Below are 26,871 nucleotides of genomic sequence, written 5' to 3'. Positions count from 1 at the left end.
TTAAGAGGATTGAAAAGCTTTTAAAAACTAACAGAAGGCAACTAAAAAAGCCATAAGGAGAGAAAAGATGAAGTATGAAGGTAAGCTAGCCAATAGTATCAAAGAGGATACCCAAAGCTTTTTAGATATATAAAAACAGTAAAAGGGAGGTGAGTGTAGATATATGACCACAGGAAAACGATGCTGGAGAGGCGGTAATGGGGGACACAGAAATAGCCGATGAACTGAGTAAGTACTTTGCATCAGCCTTCACTATGGAAGATACTAGCAGTATGCTGGAAGTTGAAGAGAGCTGGCAAAGTGATTGCAGTTGCTATTGCTAGGGACGAGGTGAATGGGAAACTGAAAGGTCTGAAGATAGATAAGTCACCTGGACCAGGCGGACTACACGCCAAGATTCTGAAAGAAGTATGTGAAGATATTGTGGAGGCATTAGTAATGATTTTTCAAGAATCACTAGGTTCTGGGATGGTTTCAGAAGACTGGGAAATTGCAAATGTCACTCCACTCTTCATGAAGGGAGGGAGGCAGAATAAAGGAAATATAGGCCAGTTAGTCTGACCTTAGTGGTTGGGAAGATGTTGGGAGTCGATTGGAGGCACATGATAAAATGGGCCTCCAATCGACTCCAACATCTTCCCGATCACTAAGGTCAGACTAACTGGCCTTTATTCTGCCTCCCTCCCTTCATGAAGAGTGGAGTGACATTTGCAATTTCCCAGTCTTCTGAAACCATCCCAGAACCTAGTGATTCTTGAAAAATCATTACTAATGCCTCCACAATTCTTTAAAGAAATCACAAGGAGGATAGACAAAGGAGAATTGGTGGATGTTGTATACTTAGATTTTAAAAAGATCTTTAACAAGGTGCTGCACATGAGGCTGCATAGCAAGATAAGAAGCCATGGTATTACAGGAAATATACTAGCATAGATAGAGCATTGGCTGATTGGCAAGAGGCATAGAGTGGGAATCAAGGGAGCCTTTTCTGATTGGCTGCCAGTGACTAGTGGTGTTCTGTAGTGGTCAGTGTTGGGACTGCTTTTTTTTAAAGTTTTGTATGTCACTGATTTAGTTGACGGAATTGATGGCTTTGCAGATGATACAAACATAGGTGGAGGGGTAGGTAATGTTGAGGAAGCAGGGAGGCTGCAGAAGGACTTGTATTAGAATGGTCAAAGAAGTGTCACATAGAATACAGTGTCGGGAAATGTATGGTCATGCACTTTGGAAGAAAGAGTAAGAGCATGGACTATTTTCTAAAGGGAGAGAAAATACAAAAATTTGAGAGGCAAAGTGGCTTGGGATTCCTCATGCAGGATTTCCTAAAGGTTAACTTGCAGGTTGAGTTGCTGGTGAGAAAGGCAAATGCAACGTTAGCATTAATTTTGCCGGGAGTAGAGGCTTTATTAGACACTTGGATAAGCATGGCAAAGAATGATAAGGACCTATTACGAGCAAATGCAAAGAGTTGGTAAGACCTGTCTCTGACCAACTGGACAAACTTATGACTCCATAAGATCTAGCTTGATAAAAGATAAAGGTAAGAAGTCTAAAGCGGAACATAAAGTGAAGGGGAGCTAACTTCAAGATTCAAGATTGTTTAATTGCGTAGAAATTTCTTTAGCCAAAGGGTGGTGAATTTGTGGAATTTGTTGCCACATGCAGCTGTGGAGGCCAGGTCACTGGGTGTAATTAAGACAGAGATTGATAGGTTCTTGATTGGACAAGGGAGAAGGCCAGGAACTGGGGTTGAGGAGGAGACAGAAAAAAGGATCAGCCATGATTGAATGGTGGAGCAGACTTGATGAGCCAGATGGCCTAATTCTGCTCCTATGTCTTATGGTCTAAGAGTCTCCCAGAGTTTACAGAGAACGGTGTGATAAACAAAAAGAACACCCAGTGAGCAGCAGTTCTGTGGGTAAAAACACCCTGTTAATAAGAGAGATCAGATAACCAGACTGGTTCCAGTTGACAGTAACTCGAATAACTGCGTATTACCACAATGGTACACAGAAGAGCATCTCTTAAATGCACTGCACATCGAACCTCGAAATGGATAATCTACAGCAGCAGAAAATAACGAACATACACTCAGTGGCCACTTTATTAGGTACAGGGGGTACCTAATGAAATGGCCACTGAGTGTATATTGTCCATTCTGTGAACTGAGTGATCATTCTAGATAATGTTGTTGGGTATGGAGTTACGTACACGCCAGACTGATTATAGACAGTAGAGTTCTTCACTAATGGACATTAATGAATAAAGTGCAATTTTAAAATAATCTGGGAGTTTTGTGGTCACTATTATAATTTAAAGCAAGTTTTAACAGAATACACATTTCACAGCAATTACAATGGGATTTGAACTGGCCTTTCTCAGGTATTATTCAGGCTTCTGAATTACTAAGGCATTAACATCACTGCTACACCAACACACCTGTAACATCAGCCAGGACATCAGCAGACAGTTCTCTTCCCTTTTCCAGCAGATTTTCTGCATTCATTTTCTTTGACAGACACACTCTGACAAGATGGACTTCCTTGGCAGAGGACTAGAAGAAACTTCTGACCAGAGGTTTCTGGTCACTAGACACTAGAATACTACAGCACAGTACAGGCCATTCGGCCCTCGATGTTGTGCTGACCCAAACGTTCCTTTTAAAAAACGTAATAAACCCACACTACCCCATAACCCTCTATTTTTTTTTCATCCATGTGCCTGTCCAAGAGGCTCTTAAATACCCCTAATGTTTCAGCCTCCACCACCATCCCTGGCAAGTCATTCCAGGCACCCACAACCCTCTGTGTGAAAAACTTACCCCTGATGTCTCCCCTAAACTTCCCTCCCTTAACTTTGTACATATGACTCCTGGTGTTCACTATTTGTGCCCTGAGAAATAGGTACTAGCTGTCCACCCTGTCTATGCCTCTCATAATCTTGTAGACCTCTATCAAGTCCCCTCTCATCCTTCTACGCTCCAAAGAGAAAAGTCCCAGTTCTGCTCACCTTGCCTCATAAATCTTGTTTTTCAATCCAGGCAACATCCTGGTAAATCTCCTCTGCACCCTCTCCATAACTTCCACATCCTTCCTATAGTGAGGTGACCAGAAATACTATCAGTGTGGTCTCACCAGAGATTTGTAGAGTTGCAACATGACTTCTCTACTCTTGAACTCAATCCCCCTATTAATGAAGCCTGGCATCCCACAGGCCTTCTTAACTATCCTATCAACCTGTGCAGCGACCTTGAGGGATGTATGGATTTGAACCCCAAGGTCCCTCTGTTCATCCACACCCTTAAGTAACCAACTATTAACCCTGTACTCAGCCTTCTGGTTTGTCCTTCCAAAATGCATCACCCCACACTTATCCGGATTGAACTCCATCTGCCACTTTTCTGCCCAACTCTGCATCCTGTCTATATCCTCTTGTAACCTTCAACAACCTACAGCTCCATCCACAACTCCTCCAATCTTCGTGTCGTCTGCAAACTTACTCACCCATCCTACCGCCTCTTCATCCAGGTCATTTATAAAACTCACAAGAGCAGGGGTCCCAGGACAGATCCTTGCGGCACTCCAGTAGTCACCCACCTCCAGGCAGAATACTTTCCTTCCACTACTTTCTTCCTGTAAGCCAATTTTTTATCCAAACAGCCAAGTTCCACTGATCCCATGCCTCACGACTTTCTGGATGAATCTCTCACGGGGGACCTTGTCAAATGCCTTGCTAAAATCCATGTAGCCCACATCTACCACGCTACCCTCCTCAATTTCATTTGTTACTTCTTCAAAAAACTCAATTAGGCTCGTGAGGCACGACCTTCCCTTCACAAAGCCACGTTGACTATCCTTGAGTAGACAAATGCTCGTAGATCCTATCCTTAAGAATCCTTTCCAATAGTTTGCAGACCACCGACATAAAACTATAGTTCCCTGGATTCTCCCTATTATCTTTTTTAAACAAGGGAACTACATTTGCCAATCTCCAATCCTATGGCACCTCCCCTGCAGCCAAGGAGGATTGAAAGATCATAGCTACTGCTCCAGCGATCTTTTCTCTCACTTCCCACAGCAACCTGGGGTATATCACGTCCGGCCCTGGGGACTTATCAATCTTGATGTTTTTAAGAAGATCCAACACTTCTTCTTCCTTAATCTCCACATTGTCCAGCACACAGGCCTGTTCTATTTCGAACTCACCCTGATCAAGGTCCTTTTCATTTGTGAATACTGAAGCAAAGTATTCATTTAGGACCTCCCCAACCTCCTCCGCCTCCAGGCACCAAGATAAATCCGCTGAGGATTTATTTGGTGAAAAATGTTGAAAGATTCGAGGCACTTGGCAAAAGCTGAATCTGACAAAGGCTAGGAATTAGACAGGATAGCTGAGAAAAAGTCTTGGTAAGATGGGCAGATAAAAGATCCTGGCTAATAGGGACAGATGATCCATGTGAGGAAGATTGACTCCTGGCTGGCAGGAGGGAGGGGGGAGGAATGTCCTGAAGGAACAAGTGTCCCGGTGGGGAAAGGATCCTGACAAGAGCGAAAGATCATGGGGGGTGGGGGGGGGAGGAAGGTTTCAACTAGAAGTGGTGAGAGACAAAGCCCAGAGAAGGGGAATGAGAATATCCTGGTGGCAGGTAGGAGGACTCAAGTTACAGAAAACTAATGTAACTAAGGGGACATGGGTAGTAGGGAGTGGAGTTTCTGGCAGAGGAGTGGAGGTCCTGGTAGCAGATAAATGAGGCTGGGTATGAGAGAACCAACACAGCTGAGAGACAGCAACAAACATCAAAGTTGCTGGTAAACGCAGCAGGCCAGGCAGCATCTCTAGGAAGAGGTACAGTCGACGTTTTGGGCCGAGACCCTTCGTCAGGACTAACTGAAGGAGGAGTTAGTAAGAGATTTGGGGAGATCCAAAATGATAGGAGAAGATAGGAGGGGGGGGGGGGATGGAGCCAAGAGCTGGACAGGTGATTGGCAAAGGGGATATGAGAGGATCATGGGACAGAAGGCCCAGGGAGAAATACAGGGGGGGGGCGGGGGAAACCCAGAGGATTGGCAAGGGGTATAGTCAGAGGGACAGAGGGAGAAAAAGGAGAGTGAGAGAAAGAATGTATGTATAAAAATAAGTAACAGGTGGGGTACGAGGGGGAGGTGGGGCATTAGCGGAAGTTAGAGAAGTCAATGTTCATGCCATCAGGTTGGAGGCTACCCTGACGGAATATAAGGTGTTGTTCCTCCAACCTGAGTGTGGCTTCATCTTTACAGTAGAGGAGGCCATGGATAGACATGTCTGAATGGGAATGGGATGTGGAATTAAAATGTGTGGCCACCGTGAGATCCTGCTTTCTCTGGCGGACAGAGCGTAGGTGTTCAGCAAAGCGGTCTCCCAGTCTGCATCGGGTCTCGCCAATATATAGAAGGCCACATCGGGAGCACCGGACGCAGCCGACTCACAGGTGAAGTGTCACCTCACCTGGAAGGACTGTCTGGGGCCCTGAATGGTGGTAAGGGAGGAAGTGTAAGGGCACGTGTAGCACTTATTCCGCTTACAAGGATAAGTGCCAGGAGGGAGATCAGTGGAGAGGGATGGGGGAGACGAATGGACAAGGAAGTCGCGTAGGGAGCGATCCCTGCGGAAAGCAGAGAGGTGGGGGAGGGAAAGATGTGCTTAGTGGTGTGATCCCATTGGTGGTGGCGGAAGTTACGGAGAATAATATGTTGGACCCGGAGGCTGGTGGGGTGGTAGGTGAGGACCAGGGGAACCCTATTCCTAGTGGGGTGGCAGGAGGATGGAGTGAGAGCAGATGTGCGTGAAATGGGGGAGATGCATTTGAGAGCAGAGTTGATGGTGGAGGAAGGGAAGCCCCTTTTTTTTTTAAAAAAAGGAGGACATCTCCCTTGTCCTGGAATGAAAAGCCTCATCCTGAGAGCAGATGCGGCGGAGACGGAGGAATTGCGAGAAGGGGATGGCGTTTTTGCAAGAGACAGGGTGATAAGAGGAATAGTCCAGATAGCTGTGAGAGTCAGTAGGCTTATAGTAGACATCAGTGGATAAGCTGTCTCCAGAGACAGAGACAGAAAGATCTAGAAAGGGGAGGGAGGTGTCGGAAATGGGCCAGGTAAACTTGAGGGCAGGGTGAATGTTGGAGGCAAAGTTAATAAAGTCAACGAGCTCAGCATGCGTGCAGGAAGCAGCACCAATGCAGTCGTTGATGTAGCGAAGGAAAAGTGGGAGACAGATACCGGAATAGGTACGGAACATAGATTGTTCCTCAAAGCCAACAAAAAGGCAGGCATAGCTAGGACCCATACGGGTGCCCATAGCTACACCTTTAATTTGGAGGAAGTGGGAGGAGCCAAAGGAGAAATTATTAAGAGTAAGGACTAATTCCGCAAGACGGAGCAGAGTGGTGGTAGAGGGGAACTGAATAGGTCTGGAATCCAAAAAAGAAGCGGACAGCTTTGAGACCTTCCTGATGGGGGATGGAAGTATATAGGGACTGGACATCCATGGTGAAAATAAAGCAGTGGGGGCCAGGGAACTTAAAATCATCGAAAAGTTTAAGAGCGTGAGAAGTGTCACGAACATAGGTAGGAAGGGATTGAACAAGGGGGGATAAAACTGTGTATGCAGAAACGAGTTTGGTGGGGCAGGAGCAAGCTGAGACAATAGGTCTGCCAGGACAGGCAGGTTTGTGGATCTTGGGTAGGAGGTAGAAACGGGAAGTGCGGGGTGTGGGAACTATAAGGTTGGTAGCAGTGGATGGGAGATCCCCTGAGCGGATAAAGTCAGTGATGGTGTGGGAGACAATGGCCTGGTGCTCCTTAGTGGGGTCACGATCGAGGGGTAGATAAGAGGAGGTATCCACGAGTTGTCGCTGTGCCTCGGCAAGGTAGAGGTCGGTACGCCGGACTACAACAGCACCCCCCTTATCGGCGGGTTTAATAGTAAGGTTAGGATTAGTGCGGAGGGAGTGGAGAGCAGAGCGTTCGGAAGGAGTGAGGTTGGAATGGGAACAAGATGCGGTGAAGTCGAGACAGTTGATGTCCCGTCGGCAGTTAGCAATAAAGAGATCCAGAGCAGGCAGAAGACCAGAGCGGGGTGTCCATGAAGAACAGGAGGGTTGAAGATGGGAGAAGGGGTCATCCGTGGGGGTGGAAGAGTCCTTGCCGAAGGAGTAGGCTCGGAGACGGAGACGGCGGAAGAAGAGTTCTGCATCATGGCAAACACGGAACTCGCTGAGGTGTGGGCAAAGGGGGATAAAGGTGAGGCCCTTACTGAGGACAGAGCGTTCTGCCTCCTACAGTTGAAGGTTGGAGGGGATGGTAAAGACCTGGCATGGATGAGAGCTGGGATCAGAGACCTGGTTAGCTGATGCTGGAGAGCAAACTTCCAGAGGTTGGATATGGTCAGCAGCTGAACAGACTTGGGCTTGTTTACTTCTGGGCAGCTGAGTATATTTGGTGAAAGACTCAATCTGAAATTGTTTAAACCAGGATAAAATACTCAAAACAGAGTCTGTCTGAGAAAGAGTGATATCATTAGATCTCAAGGAAGGTTCATCTAAATTGTATAGCCAAATGCAGCTCCCTGGCTGCATATGACAATGCCATCTTTCAAATATTGTTTGTGCTACAGACAAGTAAATGAATGACAAAACCCATCCACTGAAGCTGCTGCCATGAGACTTACTTTATATTGGTACAGTCCTTGGAGCCATTGACAATGACCCTGACCATAGACCCAATGTGCAGGTTTTTGCCTCTGATGGTGACTTGGGTTCCTCCAGCTTTGGGCCCCTGATCAGGAACTATCTTGGTGACCTCAGGAATCTAGTCAGGAAAAACACAAGTTCATCAGATGAAAATCTGCAGTGGATAGATGGAAACCAAACTTGCAAGTATCCAACAGAGTGGCCAGCAGTGTGGAAAAGTTAATCCATGACTGTACAGGCTTTTCCAAGTGCTGCATCATCAGGGTCACAAGGTAAAATCCCATTGTAACCAGACATTGGTCTTGGCCAAAAGTTGTATGTCCACAACATTCATGCAAAAGCTTATGTACATAACATGCACACACTTGACATCCATTAATGCAACACACGAATGCACATTTGTAACGCCTGCCTGTGTGACCCTCAACTCGTGTGCCAATGTACAATACGTGAACACACACTTTATAGATACTGCCTGACCTGCTGAGTTTCCTCAGCATTTTTGTGTGTGTTGCCCATTTTGTATATCAGATTCATATATCCTTAATGAACTTGCCAAATGATGTGCCAAAGTATATCGAAGTATATCAAACACAAAACTGAGCAGAAAGTGTCTTTTTTTCTTATTTATTCACGTTCGGGGCAACACTGACTAAGCTAGCATTTAATACACTTCTCTAATGACTCTGAACTGAGAAACATGCCGTGACAAGACATAAAAGACATTTGAGTCTCCATTGTAGTGCTGGGTTGGAAGTCAGGTAAAGGCAGAATGGAAAAGGACAGCAGACTTCTTCGAGTAGCACCAAGGTCATCAGGAATATTAATAACATGGATATGAATATACGAGGAACGGGTGATTAGTCAGTTTGCAGGTGACACAAAAATTTGTGGTGCTGTTGGCTGTGAGAAGGATAATCATAGATTACAGGATGACATTGCCCAGTTTGTAAAATGGACAACGGCAGACAGAATTTAACCCTGACAAGTGTTAGGTGATGCATTTTGGATGGACCAATACGGCCAGGTCATACACCATCAATCTCTGAGTTGCTTTACACTATCACTTTAAGCTTTTCCTGGCTTGGGTTAGGAAGCAGGGGGTATTGGTGGATGAATGTTTTAGTGATGAATCCAGGCAGCATCCTATAAACGTTTCCCTCACCCGCCACATCATTAAACAAATATCCAGCAAATGGTCCAGCATAGAAACAATCCCAAGAGCCCACAATCTTATGTCAAACTAATTAAGCCAATGATGCCTAATTAAACTGATGTCTTCCATTTCCACATGGTGCACATTCTTCCAGCAGCGATCAGAAATGCACATGAAATTGAGACTTACAAGGAAAGAGAATCTCTGGCTGGACCTTGCTTCCTCCTGGACCCTGACGCTCACCACGTCCGTGAACTCTTTGTTGGCTCTGTCAGTTGTGCACACAATCCTGAAAAACACAAAAGATTCAACAAAGCAAGATCATCACCTCACTCAGTTTTTTCCATCTCCACCTTCAGCTCAACCCATCCTCTTGAATCATTACTCTGAAAAAACTGACGTAAACTACAAAAAGGACTACCTCAGATGGGCTGGTTGGCACGGATGAGTTTAGCTGAAGGGCATTTTTCCATTCTGTATTACTCTGATTCCAAGACACATGCACAAATACAGTAACACACAAAGTCGACATTCACTTACTGCTTACAGTGACTGCACAGATTGACAAGTGAGCAGGGATTCTGTGTCGTGCAATGGAGCAAGAGTGGAGCTACACATTACTATTACAACAGATTTTCTTCCACAGAATGCAGAAAAAGGAAATTATGAAACTACATACTGTGCTGAGACCACATAACCCTCCTGACGAGGGATACATGCAGTGGCACCAATCCAAACACCACCAGCGATGTCACTGAACCTGCGGCCCAGGTTTCTGCCTTTGATTGTTAGGCGTGTCCCACCGCGCAGAGGGCCAGTGACTGGCTCTATCTGAAAGACACAGATTCATCTGTCAGTTTGGTTCAACATGACAGACTCCAAACCCCATGAATCATTCAGTGCAAGTGGTCACATTTCTTGCAGACAACTGAGATGATGTGTTAAGCTTGCCCCACAACAAACCACACGACACATTCATACGACCATAAGATATAGGAGCAGAATCTGGCCACTTGATTCTACAACACCTTGTACCAACCTCTCTGATTCTACAACACCCTGTATTACTCTCAGTGACCTGGCAACACCCAGTATCAAACAGAAACACCCTGTACCACCCTCCCCAAATATACAACACCGTGTCACCCTCACAAAATCTACAACACCTTGTACCACCCTCACTGAATCTACAACACCCTGTATCACCCTCACTGTATCTACAACACCCTGTATCACACTCACTGAATCTACAACACCCTGTATCACCCACTGAATCTACAACACCCTGCATCACTCACTGAATCTACAACACCCTGTATCACTCACTGAATCTTCAACACCCTGTATCACTCACTGAATCTACAACACTTTGTATGACCCTCACTGAATCTACAACACGCTGTATCACCCTCACTGAATCTACAACACCCAGTCTCACCGTCACTGAATCTCCAACACCCTGTATCACCCTCACTGAATCTACAACACCCGGTATCACTCACTGAATCTACAACACCCTGTATCACACTCACTGAATCTACAACACCCTGTATCACACTCACTGAATCTATAACACCCTGTATGACCCTCACTGAATCTACAACACCTGTATCACTCACTGAGTTGAGGGTGTGGATTGACACGTGGAATTATGACGTTATTGCAATTCGTGAAACTTGGCTACAGGAGGGGCAGGACTGGCAGCTTAATATTCCAGGGTTCCAATGTTTCAGATGTGATCGAGGCAGAGGAATGAAAGGTGGGGAGGTAGCATTGCTTGTTAGGGAAAATATTACAGCAATGCTCAAGCAGGACAGATTAGAGGGCTTGTCTACTGAGTCCTTATGGGTGGAGCTGAGAAACAGGAAAGGTATGGCCACATTAGTGGGATTGTTTTACAGACCATCCAATAGTCAATGAGAATTGGAAGAGCAAATCTGCAGAGAGATAGCAGGCAACTGCAGGAAACAAAGTTGTGGTGGTAGGGGATTTTAATTTTCCATATATTGATTGGGACTTCCATACTGTTAAGAGTCTAGATGGTTTAGAGTTTGTAAAATGTGTTCAGGAAAGTTTTCTAAATCAATATATAGATGGACCAACTAGAGGGGATGCAATATTGGATCTCCTGTTAGGAAACGAGTTAGGACAAGTGACGGAAGTCTGTGTAGGGGAGCACTTTGGTTCCAGTGATCATAACACCATTAGTTTCAACTTGATCATGGACAAGGATAGATCTGGTCCTAGGGTTGAGGTTCTGAACTGCAGGAAGGCCAAATTTGAAGAAATGAGAAAGGATCTAAAAAGCGTGGATTGGGACAGGTTGTTCTCTGGCAAAGGTGTGATCGGTAGGGGGGAAGCCATCGAAGCAGAAATTTTGAGAGTGCAGAGTTTGTATGTTCCTGTCAGGATTAAAGGCAAAGTGAATAGGAATAAGGAACCTTGGTTCTCAAGAGATATTGCAACTCTAATCAAGAAGAAGAGGGAGTTGTGTGACATGTATAGGAAACAGGGAGTAAATAAGGTGCTTGAGGAGTATAAGAAAGGCAAGAAAATACCTAAGAAAGAAATCAGGAGGGCTAAAAGAAGACATGAGGTTGCCTTGGCAGTCAAAGTGAAGGATAATCCAAAGAGCTTTTACAGGTATATTAAGAGCAAAAGGATTGTAAGGGATAAAATTGGTCCACTTGAAGATCAGAGTGGTCGGCTATGTGCGGAACCAAAGGAAATGGGGGAGATCTTAAATAGGTTTTTTGTGTCTGTATTTACTAAGGAAACTGGCATGAAGTCTATGGAGTTAAGAGAAACAAGTAGTGAGATCATGGAAACTGTACAGATTGAAAAGGAGGAGGTGCTTGCTGTCTTGAGGAAAATTAAAGAGGATAAATCCCCAGGACCTGACAGGGTGTTCCCTCAGACCTTGAAGGAGACTAGTGTTGAAATTGCAGGGGCCCTGGCAGAAATATTTAAAATGTCGCTGTCTACAGGTGAGGTGTCGGAGGATTGGAGAGTGGCTCATGTTGTTCCGTTGTTTAAAAAAGGATCGAAAAGTAACCCGGGAAATTATAGGCCGGTAAGTTTAACGTCGGTAGTAGATAAGTTATTGGAGGGAGTACTAAGAGACAGAATCTACAAACATTTGGATAGACAGGGACTTATTAGGGAGAGTCAACATGGCCTTGTGCGTGGTAGGTCATGTTTGACCAATCTATTGGAGTTTTTCGAGGAGGTTACCAGGAAAGTGGATGAAGGGAAGGCAGTGGATATTGTCTACATGGACTTCAGTAAGGCCTTTGACAAGGTCCCGCATGGGAGCTTAGTTAGGAAAATTCAGTCGCTAGGTATACATGGAGAGGTGGTAAATTGGATTAGACATTGGCTCAATGGTAGAAGCCAAAGAGTGGTAGTAGAGAATTGCTTCTCCAAGTGGAGGCCTGTGACTAGTGGTGTGCCACAGGGATCAGTGCTGGGTCCATTGTTATTTGTCATCTATATCAATGATCTGGATGATAATGTGGTAAATTGGATCAGCAAATTTGCTGATGATACAAAGATTGGAGGTGTAGTAGACAGTGAGGAAGGTTTTCAGAGCCTGCAGAGGGACTTGGACCAGCTGGAAAAATGGGCTGAAAAATGGCAGATGGAGTTTAATACAGACAAATGTGTGGTATTGCACGCTGGAAGGACAAACCAAGGTAGAACATACAGGGTTAATGGTAAGGCACTGAGGAGTGCGGTAGAACAGAGGGATCTGGAAATACAGATACAAAGTTCCCTAAAAGTGGCGTCACAGGTAGATAGGATCGTAAAGAGAGCTTTTGGTACATTGGCCTTTATTAATCAAAGTATTGAGTATAAGAGCTGGATTGTTATGATGAGGTTGTATAAGGTATTGGTGAGGCCGAATCTGGAGTATTGTGTTCAGTTTTGGTCACCAAATTACAGGAAGGATATAAATAAGGTTGAAAGAGTGCAGAGAAGGTTTACAAGGATGTTGCCGGGACTTGAGAAACTCAGTTACAGAGAAAGGTTGAATAGGTTAGGACTTTATTCCCTGGAGCGTAGAAGAATGAGGGGAGATTTGATAGAGGTATATAAAATTATGATGGGTATAGATAGAGTGAATGCAAGCAGGCTTTTTCCACTGAGGCAAGGGGAGAAAAAAACCAGAGGACATGGGTTAAGGGTGAGGGGGGAAAGGTTTAAAGGGAACATTAGTGGGGGCTTCTTCACACAGAGAGTGGTGGGAGTATGGAATGAGCTGCCAGACGAGGTGGTAAATGTGGGTTCTTTTTTAACATTTAAGAATAAATTGGACAGATACATGGATGGGAGGTGTATGGAGGGATATGGTTCGTGTGCAGGTCAGTGGGACTAGGCAGAAAATGGTTCGGCACAGCTATGAAGGGCCAAAAGGCCTGCTTCTGTGCTGTAGTTTCTATGGTTTTCTATGAATCTACAACACCCAGTCTCACCCTCACTGAATCTACAATACCCTATATCACCCTCACTGTATCTACAACACCCTGTATCACCCTCACTGTATCTACAACACCCTGTACCACTCACTGAATCTACAACAGCCTGTATCAGTCTCACTGAATCTACAAAACCCTGTATCACACTCACTGAATCAACACCCTGCATCACCCTCACTGAATCTACAACACCCTGCATCACCATCACTGAATCTACAACACCCTGTATCACCCTTACTGAATCTACAACACCCTGTATCACTCACTGAATCTACAACACCCTGCATCACCATCACTGAATCTACAACACCCTGTATCACCCTCACTGTATCTACAACACCCTGTATCACTTACTGAATCTACAATACCCTGTATCACTCACTGAATCTATAACACCTGTATCACCCTCACTGTATCTACAACACCCTGTATCACCCTTACTAAATCTACAACACCCTGTATCACTCACTGAATCTACAACACCCTGTATCACCCTCACTGAATCTACAACACCCTGTATCACTCACTGAATGTACAACACCCTGTATCACCCTTACTAAATCTACAACACCCTGTGTCACTCACCGAATCTACAACACCCTGTATCACTCACCGAATCTACAACACCCTGTATCACCCTCACTGAATCTACAACACCCTGTATCACCCTCACTGCATCTACAACACCCTGTATCACACTCACTGAATCTACAACACCCTGTATCACTCACTGTATCTACAACACCCTGTATCACCCTCACTGAATCTACAACACCCTGTATCACCCGTACTGAATCTACAACACCCTGTATCACTTACTGAATCTACAACACCCTGTATCACTCACTGAATCTACAACAGCCTGTATTACCCTCACTGAATCTACAACACGCTATATCACTCACTGAATCTACAACACCCTGTATCACTCACTGCATCTACAACACCCTGTATCACTCACTGAATCTACAACACCCTGTATCACTCTCACTGAATCTACAACACCCTGTATCACACTCACTAAATCTATAACACCTGTATCACCCTCACTGAATCTACAACACCCTGTATCACATTCACTGAATCTACAACACCCTGTATCACTCACTGAACCTACAACACCCTGTATCACTCTCACTGAATCTACAACACCCTGTATCACCCTCACTGTATCTACAACACCCTGTATCACACTCACTGAATCTATAACACCTGTATCACCCTCACTGTATCTACAACACCCTGTATCACCCTCACTGAATCTACAACACCCTGTATCACTCACTGCATCTACAACACCCTGTATCACTCTCACTGAATCTACAACACCCTGTATCACCCTTACTGAATCTACAACACCCTGTATCACGTACTGAATCTACAACACCCTTTATCACTCTCACTGAATCTACAACACCCTGTATCACTCACTGCATCTACAACACCTGTATCACTCACTGAATCTACAACACCCTGTATCACACTCACTGAATCTATAACACCTGTATCACCCTCACTCTATCTACAACACCCTGTATCACCCTCACTGAATCTACAACACCCTGTATCACTCACTGCATCTACAACACCATTTATCACTCTCACTGAATCTACAACACCCTGTATCACTCACTGAATCTACAACACCTGTATCACTCACTGAATCTACAACACCCTGTATCACTCACTGAATCTACAACACCCTGTATCACTCTCACTGAATCTACAACACCCTGTATCACTCTCACTGAATCTACAACACCCTGTATCACACTCACTGAATCTATAACACCTGTATCACCCTCACTGAATCTACAACACCCTGTATCACATTCACTGAATCTACAACACCCTGTATCACTCACTGAATCTACAACACCCTGTATCACTCTCACTGAATCTACAACACCCTGTATCACACTCACTGAATCTATAACACCTGTATCACCCTCACTGAATCTACAACACCCTGTATCACCCTCACTGTATCTACAACACCCTGTATCACACTCACTGAATCTATAACACCTGTATCACCCTCACTGAATCTACAACACCCTGTATCACTCTCACTGAATCTACAACACCCTGTATCACACTCACTGAATCTATAACACCTGTATCACCCTCACTGAATCTACAACACCCTGTATCACACACTGAATCTACAACACCCTGTATCACACTCACTGAATCTATAACACCTGTATCACCCTCACTGTATCTACAACACCCTGTATCACCCTCACTGAATCTACAACACCCTGTATCACTCACTGCATCTACAGCACCCTGTATCACTCACTGCATCTACAACACCATTTATCACTCTCACTGAATCTACAACACCCTGTATCACTCACTGAATCTACAACACCTGTATCACTCACTGAATCTACAAGACCCTGTATCACTCACTGAATCTACAACACCCTGTATCACTCTCACTGAATCTACAACACCCTGTATCACTCTCACTGAATCTACAACACCCTGTATCACACTCACTGAATCTATAACACCTGTATCACCCTCACTGAATCTACAACACCCTGTATCACATTCACTGAATCTACAACACCCTGTATCACTCACTGAATCTACAACACCCTGTATCACTCTCACTGAATCTACAACACCCTGTATCACACTCACTGAATCTATAACACCTGTATCACCCTCACTGAATCTACAACACCCTGTATCACCCTCACTGTATCTACAACACCCTGTATCACACTCACTGAATCTATAACACCTGTATCACCCTCACTGAATCTACAACACCCTGTACCACTCTCACTGAATCTACAACACCCTGTATCACACTCACTGAATCTATAACACCTGTATCACATTCACTGAATCTACAACACCCTGTATCACTCACTGAATCTACAACACCCTGTATCACTCTCACTGAATCTACAACACCCTGTATCACACTCACTGAATCTACAACACCCTGTATCACTCACTGAATCTACAACACCCTGTATCACTCTCACTGAATCTACAACACCCTGTATCACACTCACTGAATCTATAACACCTGTATCACCCTCACTGAATCTACAACACCCTGTATCACATTCACTGAATCTACAACACCCTGTATCACTCACTGAATCTACAACACCCTGTATCACTCACTGCATCTACAACACCCTGTATCATTCTCACTGAATCTACAACACCCTGTATCACCCTTACTGAATCTACAACACCCTGTATCACTTACTGAATCTACAACACCTGTATCACTCACTGAATCTACAACACCCTGTATCACACACTGAATCTACAACACCGTATCACACTCACTGAATCTATAACACCTGTATCACCCTCACTGAATCTACAACACCCTGTATCACATTCACTGAATCTACAACACCCTGTATTACACTCACTGAATCTATAACACCTGTATCACCCTCACTGTATCTACAACACCCTGTATCACCCTTACTAAATCTACAACACTCTGTATCACTCACTGAATCTACAACACCCTGTATCACTCACTGAATCTACAACACCCTGTGTCACTCACTGAATCTACAACACCCTGTATCACCCTTACTGAATCTACAACACCCTGTATCACCCTTACTGAATCTACAACACCCTGTATCACACTCACATGAATCTAAAACACCTGTATCACCCTCACTGAATCTACAACACCCTGTATCACATTCACTTAATCTACAACACCCTGTATCACACTCACTGAATCTATAACACCTGTATCACCCTCACTATATCTACAACACCCTGTATCACCCTTACTAAATCTACAACACCCTGTATCACTCACTGAATCTACAACACGCTGTATCACTCACTGAATCTACAACACCCTGTATCACCCTTACTGAATCTACAACACCTGTATCACCCTCACTGAATCTACAACACCTGTATCACCCTCAGTGAATCTACAACACCCTGTATCACCCTCACTGAATCTACAACACCCTGTATCACACTCACTGAATCTACAACACCTGTATCACCCTCACTGTATCTACAACACCCTGTATCACTTACTGAATCTACAACACCCTGTATCACTCACTGAATCTATAACACCTGTATCACCCTCACTGAATCTACAACACCCTGTATCACCCTCACTGAATCTACAATACCCTGTATCACACTCACTGAATCTACAACACCTGTATCACCCTCACTGAATCTACAACACCCTGTATCACCCTCACTGAATCTACAACACCTGTATCACCCTCAGTGAATCTACAACACCCTGTATCACCCTTACTGAATCTACAACACCCTGTATCACTCACTGAATCTACAACACCCTGTATCACTCTCACTGAATCTACAACACCCTGTATCACCCTCACTGAATCTACAACACCCTGTATTACATTCACTGAATCTACAACACCCTGTATCACTCACTGAATCTACAATACCCTGTATCACCCTCACTGAATCTACAACACCCTGTATCACATTCACTGAATCTACAATACCCTGTATCACTCACTGAATCTACAACACCCTGTATCACCCTCACTGAATCTACAACACCTGTATCACCCTCAGTGAATCTACAACACCCTGTATCACCCTTACTGAATCTACAACACCCTGTATCACTCACTGAATCTACAACACCCTGTATCACTCTCACTGAATCTACAACACCCTGTATCACCCTCACTGAATCTACAACACCCTGTATTACATTCACTGAATCTACAACACCCTGTATCACACTCACTGAATCTATAACACCTGTATCACACTCACTGTATCTACAACACCCTGTATCACACTCACTGAATCTACAACACCCTGTATCACCCTTACTGAATCTACAACACCCTGTATCACTCACTGAATCTACAATACCCTGTATCACCCTCACTGAATCTACAACACCCTGTATCACATTCACTGAATCTACAACACCCTGTATCACCCTCACTGAATCTACAACACCCTGTATCACATTCACTGAATCTACAACACCCTGTATCACTCTCACTGAATCTACAACACCCTGTATCACTCTCACTGAATCTGCAATACCCTATATCACCGTCACTGAATCTACAATACCCTGTAGTTGAACAGTGACCTGGTAACACCTAGTATCACACCCACTGGCCCCAAACACCCTGTATCACCTTTACCAACCCTTAAAAACCCGATTAGAACCTCGCAAACTCCGCAACAACCTGAGAGAGAATGATGCCACCCGTGAACTACGGCGGCATTCTTTGGGCTTCAAACATTGCTTCTAAATATATAGCTCTCTTGAAGTGAACTCAGTGCAATCTGCAGCATGTAATTTCCCTTAATGCAATGTACTTTTAATTCAAGTTAATGATTTCACAACCTTATCAAGGACTTGGCAGACCTAACTTTCAGGCAAGCAGGTCTGGCACCTTTAAGTGGATGAAAGTTCATTGGTATGACTGGAAGCGAGGTGGGAGGGAAGGACTCCAAGCCAGGCTGAAAGGCAGAGGGATGTGGCCCACTCTACCCAGCATCTTGTTAGCAAATGTGCAGTAGCTGTAGAACAAAACTGAGGTCCTGAGGGCAAGATTGCTGTATCAGAAGAAAATGAGAGTTTGTTGTGTTGTATGTTTAATGAGACTTGGTTTACTTTTGGATCCTACAAAAAGTAGTGGATACAGCCCAGTCCATCAGAAGTAAAGCACTCCCCATCATTGAGCACACCTACATGAACCCTTGATCACCCTCAGAGACCCTGCATACTCTCTTTTAAACTCAGGGAATCCACAATGCCCTGCATCACCCTCACAAACCGCACAATACCCTATATTACCCTCGCTGACCTCTCAGCACCCTGTACCACTCTCACTGAATCCACTACAGTGCTACACAGCTGAGTGCAGTCCTCAGAATGGCTCCTCCCCTCACCACCCACTTAGATGACCTTAAACCTTAAATCTAAAGTCCCCATGCAAAGGGGTTAAAGATTAGTTTTAATTATACATCAAAACATATAGTGGAATTTTTCATCTGCATCAACAAACAACAACACCGGAGAAGCCTGCAAGTGACCACACATTTTCAGCACCCACAACTTACTAACCTGAGCCTGTACATCTTTAAAACATGGGTGGAAACCAACACGGTCATTGGGAAGAGGTAACATGTAGAGAAGTGATGTTTGAACTCCACAGAATTTAGAGCCAGGCTCAAATGCCAGTGATTCCCCAGCTATCCCTTTAACCAATTCAAACAGGATGGGGTAACAATGATTAACTGGGAGCAGGACATTCTGCGTCCTCATCGAAACATCCAGAAGGACTTGAAGGTCATAGCACAGGTAGTTAATATGGCTGAGAACGCATATGGGGAACTGGTCTTCTTTAATGAAGAAAAGGAATCCAAGAGCAGGGAGGTTATAGTTCAAGTTTATAAGTCATTCGTCTGCCTCATCTGGAATACTGTGTGAAGTTCTGGTTACCACACTATATTAAAGATGCGGTTGTGCTGGACAGAGTGGAAAGGAATTTCATCAGGATATGACGAAGGGTCTCGGCCTGAAACGTCGACTGCGCCTCTTCCTATAGATGCTGCCTGGCCTGCTGCGTTCACCAGCAACTTTGATGTGTGTTGCTTCATCAGGATATTGCCTGGGATGGAGCAGCTTAGTTATGAGTAGAGACTGGAGACACTGGGTCTGTTTCCCTGTAGCAGAGGATCTGATAAAGGTATATAAAATTATTAGGGGCAAGAGTAGGATAAAATGCAGGAAATGTTCCCTATATTGGGGTTGGTGAATCTAGAGAACATAGATTTAGAGTAAGAAATAAGAGATTAGAGGGAAGTACGAAAGCAGTGAAGCTGATTAACACCTCCACACACTAACCAACACCTCCAAGCACCAGCCACCACTACTTTATTATTTCCTGTCAGTCACCTTATGTACAGCCTGGCGTCACTTTATGGACATACAATCAATGTATACAAGTTATCTTATGTATTTATATTTATTGTGTTTTTAATTATTATTCTGTTCTTCATCTTTTGTGGGTTCTTTATGTGCTGCATTAGATACAATTCTCATTTCCACTTGTGTATAAGAAATGACATTAAACAACCTTGAATCAGAGGAAGCCTATCTCATCCAGAGAATCTTGTCATCCGTGGCAAGTATCTGAGTACAGTGGCTGGGAGAGTGGTTGTAGCTGGTGCACTGACAGCATTTAATGTCTGTCAATATGAGCATTTGAAATGTGTAGGCATAGAAGGCTGGAAGATGGGCTTAATATGGTGTACAGGGTGTTGTGCAGTTTGTGAGTGTGATACAGGGTGTTCTGGGCTCAGTGATTAATATAGATGGGTGCCTACTGATTGGCATTGACACAACAGGCCAAATGGCTAGTCTCCATGCTGTATGAATCTACAAATGTTTCAACTGATAAAGTTCAAAATGAAAATGAGGAGACACATTGCAAGGTCTGCTTTGTGCCCTTACATAGTGGGTGTACAGCAGCAGAGCCTTCGGCCCCCCATCTTCATGCCCATTTATCATGTTGTCTATGTCTTAGCAATTCAAATGCTTGCCCAGATACTTCTTAAATGTCTATTTATCTTTATTTAAAGATACAGGACAGTAACAGGCCCTTCTGGCCCAAGAGCTAGTGCTGCCCAATTATACCCAAATGGCCAATTAAACTACTAACCCATCCATCTTTGGAATGTGGGAGAGAACTGGAGCAACCGGAGGAAACCCACAGGGTCACAAGGAGAACATACAAACTCTTCATACACAGTGGTGGGAATTAAACCTGGGTTGCTGGCACTATAATTATGTTACACTAACCTCTACGCTACCATGCCACCTCCAAAGAGTTGAGAGAGTACCTTCCTCCACCATCTCATGCAGAATGTTCCAGATTCCCCCAATCACTACATGAAAATATTCTTCCTCACATGCTCTCTGAACTTCTTCCCACATTTCTTAAACCTATGCCCTCTGTTATGGGTAATAGTTTCCCATTATCTAACCTTTCTATGCCTCTACAGTTTTGTTGCCTTCATTCAGAACCCCTTCCTTTGCAGGCTCTGCTCCAATTCAAGCAATCCAAACGGTCCAGGTTCTCCTCAGAACTGAAATACTCTAGCACAGGCAACATCTCAAAGATTCTGAAACTGTTTCTTTCCCTCCACTGTCAGATGTCTGAACAGTCCATGGACTTACTTTTTTTTTGCACTATTCATTTATTTTGTAATTTATAGTATTTTATTCTTGTAAATGGCATGCCTTTGCACTATACTGCTGATGAAAGCAACAAATTTGACATCATATCAAATAGTGATAATAAGTTCAGCATTTTTCCCTGTGTGACAAGAGCTAAACCTGCCCCGACACCGCTTCCCTCATTCAAAAGCCCCAAATAGTCCTTCCAGGTGAGATGACACTTCACCTGCGAGTCTTTCTGAGTCATCTACTGTATCTGGTGCTCCAGGTGCAGTTTCCTCTACATCAGTAAGACCCAAAGTAGATTGAAGGAATGCTTCGTCGAGCACCTTTGTTCTATCTCAATAAAAGGCAGGATCTCTCAGTGGCTACTCATTTCAATTGAACTTCCCATTCCGACATGTTGGTCAACGGCCTCCTCTACTGTCACGATGAGATCAAACTCAGGCCAGAGGAGCAATACCTCATATTCTGTCTGGGGAAACTGCAACCTGACCATCGATTTCTGTAACTTCTTGTAATCTCTCCCCCTTTCTCTCTTTTTTACATTCCTCATTCTGGTTATCCTTATTCCCCTTCTCTTCTCCTCACCTGCTCATCACCTCCCCATGGTGTCCCTCCCCCTTCCATTTCTTCCGTAGTCAACTATCTTCTCCTATCAGATTCCTTATTCAGCTTTTTACCTCTTCACAGGTTTCCAACCCCAAACACAATTGTTCACCATCACCCTGTTTCCTATTACTGAAACAATTTAAGATCACATGGGGTCTTCTTTTTGGACCAATTTCTCAAGTGAAACCTTGTCAAAAACCTCTTGTAGGTCCACAGAGCCAAATGCACTCATCAATACATTTTGTTACCTCTTCAAAAACTTCAAATTAATTGGAAAGAGTTCCCTTGAACTAAGTCACGTTGACTATCTTTGTTATATCTCTGTTAATTTGGAGCATTGTGTACAATTCTGGTCATCTACCTACAGGAAAGATATAAGTTTGAAAGAGTATAGAGAATAATTACAAGAGGGTTTTCCAGGGTTGATGACCTGAATAATAGGGAAAGGTCGAGTAGGTTAGAATTTATTCCCTGGATGTAGCAGAATGTGGAGAGATTTGATAGATATACTGCATAGAAAATTATGAGGCGTATAGTAACCATATAACCATATAACAATTACAGCACGGAAACAGACCATCTCGGCCCTTCTAGTCCATGCCAAACTCTTACTCTCACCTAGTCCCACCGACCTGCACTCAGCCCATAACCCTCCATTCCTTTCCTGTCCATATAGCTGTCCAGTTAACTTTAAATGACTACATTGAACCTGCCTCAACCACTTCTGCTGGAAGCTCATTCACCACTCTCTGAGTAAAGAAGTTCCCTCTCATGCTACCCCTAAACTTTTGCCCTTTAACTCTCAACTCATGTCTTCTTGTTTGAATCTCCCCCACTCTCAATGGAAAAAGCCTATCCACGTCAACTCTATCTATCCCTCTCATAATCTTAAATACCTCTATCAAGTCCCCCCTCAACCTTCTATGTTCCAAAGAATAAAGACCCAACTTGTTCAACTTTTCTCTGTAACTTAGGTGATGAGACCCAGGTAACATTCTAGTAAACCTTCTCTATACTCTATTTTGTTGACATCTTTCCTATAATTTGGTACCAAAACTGAACACAATACTCCAAATTTGGCCTCACCAATGCCTTGTACAATTCAACACTACATCCCAACTACTATACTCAATGCTCTGATTAATAAAGGCCAGCATACCAAAAGCTTTCTTCACCACCCTATCCACGTGAGAGTCCATCTTCAGGGAACTATGCACCATTATTCTTAGATCCCTCTGTTCTACTGCGTTCTTCAATGCCCTACCATTTACCATGTATGTCCTATTTTGATTAGTCCTACCAAAGCGTAGCACCTCACATTTATCAGCATTAAACTCCATCTGCCATCTTTCAGCCCACTCTTCTAACTGGCCTAAATCTCTCTGCAAGCTTTGAAAACCTACTTCATTATCTACAACTCCACCTATCTTAGTATCATCTGCATACTTATACATCCAATTTACCACCCCATCATCCAGATCATTAATGTATATGACGAACAACATTGGACCCAGTACAGATCCCTGAGGCACACCACTAGTCACTGGCCTCCAATCTGACAAACAGTTTTCCATCACCACTCTCTGGTGTCTCCCATCCAGCCACTGCTGAATCCATTTTACTACTTCAATATTAATACCCATCAATTGAACCTTCCTAACTAACCTTCCGTGTGGGACCTTGTCAAAGGCCTTACTGAAGTCCATACAGACAACATTCACCGCTTTACCCTCGTCAACATTCCTAGTAACCTCTTCAAAAAATTCAATAAGATTTGTCAAACATGACCTTGCATGCACAAATCCATGTTGACTGTTCCTAATCAGACCCTGTCTATCCAGATAATTATATATACCATCTCTAGGAATACTTTCCATCAATTTACCTACCACTGACATCAAACTCACAGGCTGATAATTGCTAGGTTTACTCTTAGAACCCTTTTTAAATAATGGAACAACATGAGCAATACGCCAATCCTCCGGCACCATCCCCGTTTCTAATGACATTTGAAATATTTCTGTCAGAGCCCCTGCTATTTTCACACTAACTTCCCTCAATGTCCTAGGGAATATCCTGTCAGGACCTGGAGACTTATCCACTTTTATATTCCTTAAAAGCTCCAGTAAGATAGGTAAATGCAAGCAGGCTTTTTCCACTGAGGTTAGGTGAGACTAGAATCTAGATTTGGAGGACTCCAGCCCTACAGTATAGAACTGGTTTGGTGCATGATGACACTGAGGGCGTTACTCACCCTGTGGATCTCAGGGGCAGGACAGTTGTCCACAATCTGCCTGCACTCACTCTTCAGCTTGCAGCTCTGCGTTGTCTCACACCAGACACATTGATGTCCCCGGTCCTCTCGTCCCCAGCACTCTGAGCAGTCTGAACTTCCACTTGCACAGTTGTACACCTCCACTGCAGAGACATAATATTTGCATCAGGACTCCCTTTCCCAACCTTCATCTCCAGGTTTAATGAGCTTCGCTAGCACTCAGAATCAAAAAGCAATATTTGGAGATTTCCTGCCGGTCATTGAAAGACAACATTCATCCCAGTTTTAGCATTTAATGTCATTTCAGAAAATCCTACTCCTCTTCTAGATTTCACTTTACTCATTGTGTCAGGACTTTCAATTCCCAAAGTATAGTTAGATATGACAGAAATGTTGCCTCTACACTGCTTTGTCAAACATTACCAGAAATGGGACAGCATAGGTTAAGTAGCTCCCTTTGCACTATCCCAAACATTCCGAGTGTGGATCAAAGTCAGAGTAAAACTTTTTCACTACACAAAATGTTCCCATTGCTAGGACAGGGACAACGCAAATCAGAGTAAAATGTCTTCACCGTCTGTATAACACACTCCCATCTTAGGGATGACCCACATTAGTCACAGTAAAGATCTGTCTGCACTGGCCCAGATGTCAGCAGAGTGGAAAGATCATATGTTGGTTCACTAGAGTTGGGATGTGCTTAATTCCGATCTCTAATCAGAGAGACCTAAGAGCTGAGAGAGCTACAAAAAGGTGATCTGATTGGTTTCAGCCAGCTTGCTGACGGGTAAAAGGAGGAGAACTTTTTCTTAAAGGTGAAGGAGAGGCCACAGAAGACTGTTGGGAGAGGAAGAAGAGGCTGTAACACTGCAGGGGTAGCGACATTCAGCCTTTGTCACCATTAGAATTCTTTCTCCTTTCTCATTGCTTGGCCCAAGTCAGTGTTCATTAGAGTCTGAATGCTGGAAAAGCTATGGGTTTGCAGCTGATCTTGGGAAGGATCCTTCCCCCAGTAACAGAGCTGGAGCTATTGCCCATGGGGTACTTCAAGGCACATGATAAAATAGGCCAAAATCAGTATGGTTTCCTTCAGGGAAAATCTTGCTTGGCAAATCTGTTGGAACTCTTTGAAGAAATAACAGACAAGATAGATAGTGAGTCCATGAATGTTGTTTACTTGAATTTTCAGAAGGCCTTTGACGAGGTGCCGCACATGAGGCTGCTTAATAAGATTTGAGCCCATGGTATTACAGGAAAAATACTAACCTGGATAGAAGAGTGGTTGACTAACAGGAGACAAAGAACAGGAATAAAGGGGGCCTTTTCTGGTTGCCTGCCAGTGACCAGTGTTCTGCAGGGGTTCGTATTGGGACCACTTCTTTTCACGAAATGTCAGTGATTTGGACAACAGAATTAATGGCTTTCTGGCCAAGTTTTGCAGAGATAGGTGGAGGGGCAGGTTGTGTTGAGGAAGCAGGGAGTCTGCAGAAGGACTTAGGCACATTAGGAAAATGGACAAAGAAATGGCAAATCGAATATAGTGTAGGGAAGTGTATGGTCATTCACTTCATTGGAAGGAATAAAGATGTAGACTAAACAGGAAAAAAATTAAAATTTAAACAGGGATGCAAAGGGACTTGGAAAAAGACTGGAATATAAAACCAAAGACATAATGCTAAATTTTTATAAGGCATTGGTCAGACCATGCTTGGAGTATTGTGAGCAATTTTTGGCCCCTTATGTAAGAAAGGAGATACTGGCATTGGAGAGGGTCCAGGCGAGGTTCATGAGAATGATCCCAAGAATGAAAGGGGAGTTTAGAAGAATGAAGGGGGATCTCATTGAACCTGTCAAATATTGAAAGGAACACACACGAAATGCTGGAGGAACTCAGCAAGCCAGGCAGCATCCATGGAAAAAAGTAAATAGTCGATGTTTTGGGCCAAAACCCTTCATCAAGATTCACCAGGAATATTGAAAGGCCTCAACAGAGTACACATGGAAGGAATGCTTCCTGTAGTAGGGGAGTCTAGCACAAGAAGGCACAGCCTTAGAATAGGTGGATGTCCCTTTAGAATAGATGTGAAGAATATCAAGTCCCTGCAGAAATGACATTGAACATATAATACTACTGACAGTACAGGCACTTCAGCCATGATGTCGTCTTGACTTCTTAAGATCAATTGAACCCTCCCCTCTCATATGCCCCTGCATTTTTCTATCATCCATGTGTCTATCTAAGAGTCTCTTAGATGTCCCTAATGCATTTATCTCCAGCACCACTCCTGGCAGAGCATTCCATGTACCCACCACTCTTAATGTAAAAAAGCTTGCCTCTGGCATCCCTCCTATACTTTCCTCCAATCACTTTCATATTAGCCATTTCCACCCTGGGAA

The 26,871-nt window shown here is 43.9% G+C and overlaps 1 protein-coding gene across 1 annotated transcript in view; it reads right to left on the bottom strand.

Annotated features, from left to right (window-relative positions):
• plxnd1 (plexin D1) overlaps positions 1 to 26,871 on the bottom strand; it is a 164,214-nt gene that overhangs the window by 76,142 nt on the left and 61,201 nt on the right. Inside the window, exons 12-15 of the mRNA XM_063067742.1 lie at positions 24,454 to 24,617; positions 9,565 to 9,716; positions 9,075 to 9,174; positions 7,708 to 7,847 (exon numbers count right to left, since the gene is read on the bottom strand). Coding sequence (XP_062923812.1) covers positions 7,708 to 7,847; positions 9,075 to 9,174; positions 9,565 to 9,716; positions 24,454 to 24,617 — 556 coding nt within the window. The remainder of the gene's footprint in view (positions 1 to 7,707; positions 7,848 to 9,074; positions 9,175 to 9,564; positions 9,717 to 24,453; positions 24,618 to 26,871) is intronic.

This window comes from Mobula hypostoma, chromosome 15 (genome assembly GCF_963921235.1).
Source record: "Mobula hypostoma chromosome 15, sMobHyp1.1, whole genome shotgun sequence".
In the NCBI taxonomy this organism is placed as follows: Eukaryota; Metazoa; Chordata; class Chondrichthyes; order Myliobatiformes; family Myliobatidae; genus Mobula; species Mobula hypostoma.
The sequence above is the reverse complement of the archived record's forward strand: the minus strand, read 5'-3'. Positions and strand labels throughout refer to the sequence as shown.